This window comes from Fukomys damarensis, unplaced genomic scaffold, assembly GCF_012274545.1.
Source record: "Fukomys damarensis isolate Sample0158 unplaced genomic scaffold, DMR_v1.0_HiC HiC_scaffold_1, whole genome shotgun sequence".
Lineage (NCBI taxonomy): Eukaryota > Metazoa > Chordata > Mammalia > Rodentia > Bathyergidae > Fukomys > Fukomys damarensis.
In genome coordinates, this window is record NW_022900913.1 from 34,183,179 (window position 1) to 34,191,336 (window position 8,158).

An 8,158-nucleotide genomic window follows, 5' to 3' on the forward strand; every position below is an offset into this window, starting at 1 on the left:
TAATGTTTTTATGAGGCTGCCTTTCTTTTGGGTGGTAGTCAGCAGCAGTATTCCCCGTATTTTAATCACATCTTATAAAGATGCTCACAAAAAAGGATGTCCAGAACTACTTGAGAGATTGGCAAGAACAGTGAGATAAGTGTGTTCCAAGTGAGGGGGAATATTTTGAGGGACATTAACAGCAGTAACACAAATTTTTACTGTAACACAAAATTTTTAATTTAAACAATCACCCCTTGTAGGAAAATCTGGTGGCATTTTGTTAAGATAAGTGGAAATATTCTATTTGGAATTTATCATTTAATACTGTACGTGTATTCCTGACACTTGTGATTTTTATGAATTCTTCAATTTGGGGGAATAGAGTTCCCTAATAGCTTAGTATTATGTTTTTAAAATTTTATTTCTTTGTTATTTTTTCCAGTACTGGGAATTAAACCTTACACTTGCCAAGCAGGTGTGGCGCTACTGAGCTACATCCCTGCCCTTTGCTTTTTTTTAACCAATGAAATGGTTCTCTCTGTAAATGGTAGTGGTTCTAAGTAAGCTGGGTGGAGCATGTGTTGAAGCTTGTCACCAGCTAAAAGGGTCCCTCTTGTGCACTAGCTTTGCAGCCCTCACTCATATATATAAATTTTTTTTTTTCCTGAAGAGAATGACCCAGAGTGGTCATTTGTCTTAGAAACAGTTAAAATTTCAGATGTTAATTTTCTGAGTGCCCAGAGACTTTCAACAATTGGAAGATATAAGGATAAAGTAATAATTTGTACTGCTTTCTTTGATTTTATTAGGTAAGAAAGCTCCTGTTTTATTTAACAAAGAAATGATCGAATCAATGAAGGAGGGTTCAGTTGTTGTGGATTTAGCTGCTGAGGCTGGAGGCAACTTTGAAACCACTAAGCCAGGAGAACTTTATATTCATAAGGTATAGCAAAAAAGCATCCCCCTTCCCACTAGGGATTGAGCTCAGGGTTTTTCACTGAAGTTTAATCCCCAGCCCTTCTTATTTACTTATTTTTACTTTGAGACAACGTCTTGCTAAGATGATCAAACGAGGCATAAGCCTGTGATCCTTCTGCTTCAGCATCTCAGCATGCTGGGGAAATCGGTGTGTACCATTATGCCTGGTACAAAAAAGCATCCTGTTCTTATGAATATCAGTTTGGGGGGGAGTTGAGGCAGGGCCTCACTGTATAGTTTAGGCTAGCCTCAAACTCACTTTGTAGCCCAGATTGGCCTTAAACTCACAGCAATTTTCCTGCCTCAGCCTCCTGAGTGCTAGGATTGTAGGCATGTGCCACCATTGCCTGGCTCAGTTCTGATATCTTTAATGATTTGCAAAGTATTTATTTATTTAGTGGTGTTGGAGATTGAACCTAGGGTCTCATGTGTACAAGGCAAGTCTTATACTACAAAGCCGCATCCTAACCCACAGGGAAGGGGTGTTTAAGTATTTGGAGAAATTGAGACCTGAAAGTTTAAAAAATTACAGCATTTAAGATTACACATTTAAAGCTCTCTTTGACATGGTACATTTATTTACATTTGTGGGTATGTGTATGTATATGTAAAGATATTTCTAAATGTGACATTGAAGAATTGTCCTAGGAAGGATGTGAGCATAGAGTAATGAGCCTTTTTAACTATATATTTTTTGACTTAGGGAGTTACTCATATAGGCTACACAGATCTTCCCAGCCGAATGGCTACTCAGGCTAGCACGCTGTATTCTAACAACATCACCAAACTTCTGAAGGCCATCAGCCCCGACAAGGATAATTTTTATTTTGAAGTGAAAGATGACTTTGATTTTGGTACAATGAGTCATGTCATTAGAGGAACTGTAGTGATGAAGGTAAGTAAAGAGTGGTTCCCTGTATTTTGAAGGTAAATTTGTTGTAGGATTTCTGTTCTTGGCAGAAGCCTACATTGTAATAGAGATATACTCAGATAAAATAATGATGTACTAAGTTTATGCCAATACAGTTGTTCAAAAATGAATAATAATGTAAAGAAAATATTTTAGTCTTATATACGTGAAATATATACTTAAAATATAAATTCCTTTTAAAAACCAGAAGTAAATTGAATAAAGCAAAAATTATATGTTCTGTTCACATATCTTCTAAGAGTTTGATCTATGTTCTTGTATATATGTCCTAGACACATGAAAATTCTGTATCTATTTATGTGTAACATAGTATATATGTTACAAATTATATGAATTTCATTCACTATTTAAAAGAAGAGTGTTTTTCAGTAGTAAGTTATCTTCTGTCAGTGATTTTGAAATGTTTGTTTATCTTAAAAAATGTTTTCTAATCTCTATTAGGATGGTGAAGTAATTTTCCCAGCTCCCACACCGAAAAATATTCCTCAAGATGCCCCAGTGAAACAGAAGACAGTGGCTGAGCTGGAAGCTGAAAAAGCAGCTACTGTTACACCATTTAGGAAGACAATGACAACAGCATCTGCATATACAGCAGGTGAGCTTCTTAGGGGTCAAGATCTACCTATTGAATTTTGAATGAATGTAATAATTGTCAAAATTAGTGCAGTGCTGCTGTTCTTTGGAATCCATTAGTAATTGCATTTGCTAGACCTATTTTTTTAACCACTGTGTTTGTTACTTGTCCTGCCATTGTAGAACTGGAGACTTCACTGATTTGACTCCCTTGAGAGACGCAGGCACTTTGCTAAATATGAGTGCAGGCATGTGAAATGATATACAGGCTGCTAACATTTCTTCTGTGGAAAACATCTTAAATGTAGTCATTAATATTTTTATCTGCATCAAATATATTAATAGTGATGGATGTTAGATTGTGCTGGTGTTAAGTGCATATAAATGTAGTTACAGTTTTCTTATGCTTTGTAAAACATCAGTTGTGAGTATCTGTACAGCTGGGTATGACTGGGGAGCCAAATATTCTTCTGGAAGGATAAGCATTATGGGATAAAAGACAGCCCTTGCATGTTTCACTGACATTCAAATTTACTCATCTAGTAAAAGTATTTCATGTTTTACTTTTGATCTCTTTCTTTGCAGTTCAGTGTAAGTTCTTGTTTTTAAATTCATCTAAAGGAAAACACTAAAGAGTGAGAAATAGTGTTATGGCTATGCTGAAAAAGGAAAATTTGATTTTAAATTGGTTTCTGTCTCATAGAATGAATTAAAAATATTTAGATCTGCTTAGAGCCAAAATAAAAACAAAACAAAAGCAAACTATAAAGCATTAAGCACCATCAGGAGGCACACATAATTCTTGTAGCCTCAGCATTCTCTAAATTCCCATGTGAGTTCAGCTGTTTTAAAGCGAAATATGTAACTCTCCTTGAATAAAGAGCATATCTCAGCAAAATGACTGCAACAGCTTCTGGTTGTGAGCAGTTTGAATAGATGGAGCAGTGTCCCTATTTGCACTTACTTGTTAAGGAAAAGAAGAAAAAACTAGATTACTGTATTGTACACAGAGTGTTTTCTGAGTGGGATCGTACATTTCTCTTTCTCTTTGAGATTCCTAGGAAATATGCAAGACATATATGTAGACTTAGTTTTCTAGGTTTCTATTTAGTGAATCAAGATATATTACTTTCTAATAGATTATTAAATAATTCATAACAAAGCCTCATGTATGATGTGATGTGTATCTTTGATGCCCAACACAAAGGACTGTGGATTATGGTAATTTAGTGTTTTCTGAAGAATGTGATCAGAATAATAGCTAGCAATTATTGAATGCTAGATGTTGTGCTAAATACTTCACTTGCCTTAGCTTTTATTCCTTTCAGGAATTCAGTGAGGTGGGTACATTATTATGTTCTTTTCCAGGTACAGACACAGAATATTAATGACTTTATAGATGAGTGCACTGAAAGAGAGGTTAAATAACTGAGATTGCACAGCTAGTAAGCAGCAGAATAAGGATTTGAATGAGGCATTATGGTTTAAGAAAACATGATTAAGCACAACCATATATAGCTTCTCTGATTTTTAACTGGCAGACAAGACATTTTCTTTGACTCTCCCTCCAGATGGATAACAGGCCATGCTTTAAAAAGTTGGGAATCTTGTATGTGGGTAAGAAAGTATAAATTAAAGCTGCAGTCTATCTGAATGCTATAAAGTAAAATTAATGTCGATATTTGATGTTCCAGTTATGCCACTTATAAAATCATAGTTCTATCAAGGGAAAAAGTCCCTTATTAAGGAGAGTAAAATTTCAGCTTCCTGGTAACCCTATCATTATGTTTTTACTGACCACTAGGTAACCCTTTCTTCAGTTGTGGAACAGCCATCCACATGTTTGTTATTAAGGAAGGCGATAATTAAAGATGTATGTTCAGAGCTGATTGTTTGTATTGTGCACATTCTTAATTTAATTTGTATTTTTTTTCTTTTCTTTGTAAAATCCTGTTTGCTGACTTGATGTTGAGGCTAGAGCTGACTGCCCTGGCCAGCAGTCCAGTCCAGATTCGGGAGCAATTGCAAAACTCCTGGCCCGGGTGGGTGGAAGCCATATGTTTTGGGGAGGTGCTGGAGTGAATGAAATCCTTCCTACTCTTTTAAAACCCTTCTTCCTTGGCCAAATCTGAGAGTGACATAAAATTGGCTTCATAAAAGTATTGTTTTTTAAAGGTTATGTCTTACCCAAATAGAAAATGCTTTGTAGCGCCTCTAAAGACCTATAATTTGGAATAAAAATTCCTGTATGAACACATGTGGCATTGTCAATGAAAGTTAAAACAGGGATGAAGAGGAAAATGTGCAAAATTTTATTAAGGTGACTTATAAATATTACTAGATCGTTACAATTTATTTGGGTGGGAGGAGTGGTCAGAAAGTTGGGTTTTGTCCATAGTATCTGCTTCTTTCCTCTACTTTGCAGTTGTCAAATGTCTAAAAATCTGCTCATTATTGGCACGGGAGTGGAATTTAAAACATTGACTCTTCCACATGTTTGTGTGTGGGTGTGTGTGTGCTTTTAATCTTACTGAGATAATTGGATGTTATTTCACACTCTTTATTCTCTTTCTTAGGCCTCACTGGGATACTGGGTTTGGGCGTTGTGGCTCCCAATCTAGCCTTTTCTCAGATGGTGACCACTTTTGGCTTGGCTGGCATTGTGGGGTACCACACTGTCTGGGGAGTGACCCCCGCTCTCCACTCACCACTGATGTCTGTGACAAATGCAATCTCAGGTTTGTTCTTTACCTGTTTCCCTCATCTTCACAGCTCTAGGAATGCTTACAATGAGGTTTATAAAGTCTGTGTTAGCAAATTGTTTTGCCTGGTATGGGAGGTGGTTGTTGTGAGGTCCCAGAGGGGTCACAAAGGTTAGTAGGTTTGTGAAATGAGAGGCCATTGTGCATATCATCTCTTTGGGCTGCTCTTTCAGTTACAATTTCTTTCTTTCTTTCTTTTTTTTTTTTTCCTTTGGTACTGGGGATTGAACTCAGGACCTTGTGCTTCTGAGGCAGGCATGGTGCCACTGAGCCAAATCCCTGGCCTAGTTACAAGTTCTTTTAAGGTAGATTCCACTGATGAAATTTGAAAATGAGTGCACAGAATTTCACAGAATCAGTCACATCCTCTGGGGGCTGTTAGTCAACTAGGCATTGGTGCAGCAAGATATACAAGTGGCATTGGTTCACAGTGAAGAGTATAGGGCAGGCACCAGAACTACTGAGCTAAATTCCCAGCTGGCCCAAAAACCAGCTTTCTAATGGTATATTATCATGCATTTCTTGGTGTGAGTCTTCATAACAGTCCATGCAGGGAGTCACACAGCTGCCTAGGAACTGTTACATTTGTTCCTGGGTAATGGCTCAGATATGAGGAAATGAGACCTACAGTGGTCAGGCAACAGGACTCTCTTAAAATGTTGCCAGGATTTTTTCAGGGAACACTCCAGTTTGAAGAGGTACTGTATTCAGGGAAGTCCAAAGCCATGACATCCCAATCAGGTATTTATAATTCATGATTAGTTCTTTCCAGTCCAATTGCATGGCATCCGTTAGCTGTCACTTTCCCCCATAAACAATATTATCTGGTGTCACTGTTGATTTATGTCTTTATCAGGGAAACAGAGTTGGAGAGTTGAAGGAAGCCAAGATTTTTATGCAAAAGAAGAAAAGGTTTTGTTACCTTTTGGCCCACAACAGTATTAAAATGAGAAAGGTGTGAAGGTGTGCTGTCAACACTTTGCATCAGGAAAATTGTGTCATTTTAATGAAGGCTCAAGAAAGCCTCTTTATTTTTGACGTTGACCACTCTCCCTTTTCTGAATCTATATGTGAGGCGCTTTAGCTGTGTCATTTGATTTGGAGGTGTCAGTGCAATTTTTCACCACAGTGATGTTTTCTTTTTAGGTTTGACCGCAGTTGGTGGGCTGGCACTTATGGGAGGTCATTTGTATCCTTCCACAACCTCTCAGGGTCTTGCTGCTCTTGCTACATTCATATCCTCAGTCAACATTGCAGGTATGATGATATTGAGATGATACTGAAAGAGCCAAGATTGCTATTTTTAGTGGAAATAGAAGAAGCAAATATAAATTAGTATAAGGTTGACTTTCCAATTTTAAGAATTGTTAGAAAGTGTTGATGAAAGAATAAGTCTTCTCATGCCCCAAAACAAACATAATGATGTCTGGCTACAAATTAACTGGAAAATTATCAAATGCATGGTTTTGAATTACATTGAACTACTGCTGTCACTGTAACACCTATAAATGTATATAATTTCAGATAAAATGTTAGTCCTTTGCCATATTTCAGCCAGTATTCCTGAAAACTGAAAGTCTAGCACATCAGGCATTTGATATTATATCGTGGTTAAATAGTTTTTATGTGTTCAAGTAAACTGGTTCTGATTGATATGATATTTTTTCTTTATTATGTATTAGAGTTTAACAAGAAGAATAATATATTAGAAAAAATACTAACCTTTGATCTTTTGCATTTCCAAGCTTTGGATGGCTGTTTACTTTTAGTCATGAAGAAATAATTGGTTTTGCATTCTGATTGAAAGTTTTATTTTCCTGACTGAATTTAGAGGATTTTTTTTTTCTCCCTCCACTCTAGTGGAACTGGCTGGAGTAATGGAATGACTTTGATTTCAAGGTTCTAAAATGTTGCTTAAAATTATATTTATCCCTAGATGATAAAGATATAATTAAAATAAGTAAAGTATAGCATTTAAAAATATCATTCTTCTTGAGCTCAAAAGTGATACCTTTTTCTGTTTTGAATTTCCTTTGTTTTGATAAGGTGGCTTTCTGGTGACTCAGAGAATGCTGGACATGTTCAAGCGTCCCACAGATCCCCCAGAATACAATTACCTGTATCTGCTTCCTGCTGGTACTTTTGTTGGTGGATATTTAGCTGCCCTTTACAGTGGTTATAACATTGAACAGGTAAGAGGCCTTTTGAAAGTTTTAATTTTTACCACAATTTTCTTCCCTATTAGATTTAATGTTATTACTACCAAATTCAAACTATCTAGAAAATATAACAACAGAGTTGGGGATTTAGCTCAGTGGTTCCGCCGCCTACCTTGCAAGCACAGGGTCTCAAATTCGATTCCTGGTATCAAAAAAAGAAAATACAACAGTAACTCTGGAAACATTTCAGTTGAACAGAGCATCTCTACTCTCCAAGGAGTAAGACCCTGGATTCTAGAGACAGCTTTTCCTGCTAATATGGGTTTACCTGTTTGGTCCTAAGTTTTTAACACAGAGAGTTAAGAAGTACTATTGCCTTCTTTATGTACCTGGTTGAATTGTTGTAAGGATGCAATGAAATAATCAGTAATAAATTTGAAAAGTTTTTATCAAGTAATGTTAATCCTTATCCTACTTTCTTTCTTCTTCTAAAAATCTCGTACATTACCTCATGTTACCACAAGATGTTATACCAATTCATTTCAAAAAGATAATTTAAAAATTAACATAATATAGTAAAAAGGAAATAATCAGGTTATGCTTTGACAATTCCCAGTTGAAATATAATACAGTCTCAACTTTGATTTGAACTCTGTGCTGTTTCACATAGTGATTGTCACTATATATGCCACATCTCACATAGAAAAATCATGTCCCAAAAAGCAGTGTTTGTTGAATGAACAAAATCTCTCGTTTTTTTTTTTTTTTTTTTT

The 8,158-nt window shown here is 36.1% G+C and overlaps 1 protein-coding gene across 1 annotated transcript in view; it reads left to right on the forward strand.

Moving 5' to 3' along the window:
• The window catches only part of Nnt (nicotinamide nucleotide transhydrogenase), a 112,434-nt gene that overhangs the window by 40,710 nt on the left and 63,566 nt on the right, over positions 1–8,158 (forward strand). The window contains exons 8-13 of the mRNA XM_010629907.3: positions 792–925; positions 1,664–1,855; positions 2,333–2,486; positions 5,041–5,202; positions 6,373–6,483; positions 7,273–7,418. Coding sequence (XP_010628209.1) covers positions 792–925; positions 1,664–1,855; positions 2,333–2,486; positions 5,041–5,202; positions 6,373–6,483; positions 7,273–7,418 — 899 coding nt within the window. The remainder of the gene's footprint in view (positions 1–791; positions 926–1,663; positions 1,856–2,332; positions 2,487–5,040; positions 5,203–6,372; positions 6,484–7,272; positions 7,419–8,158) is intronic.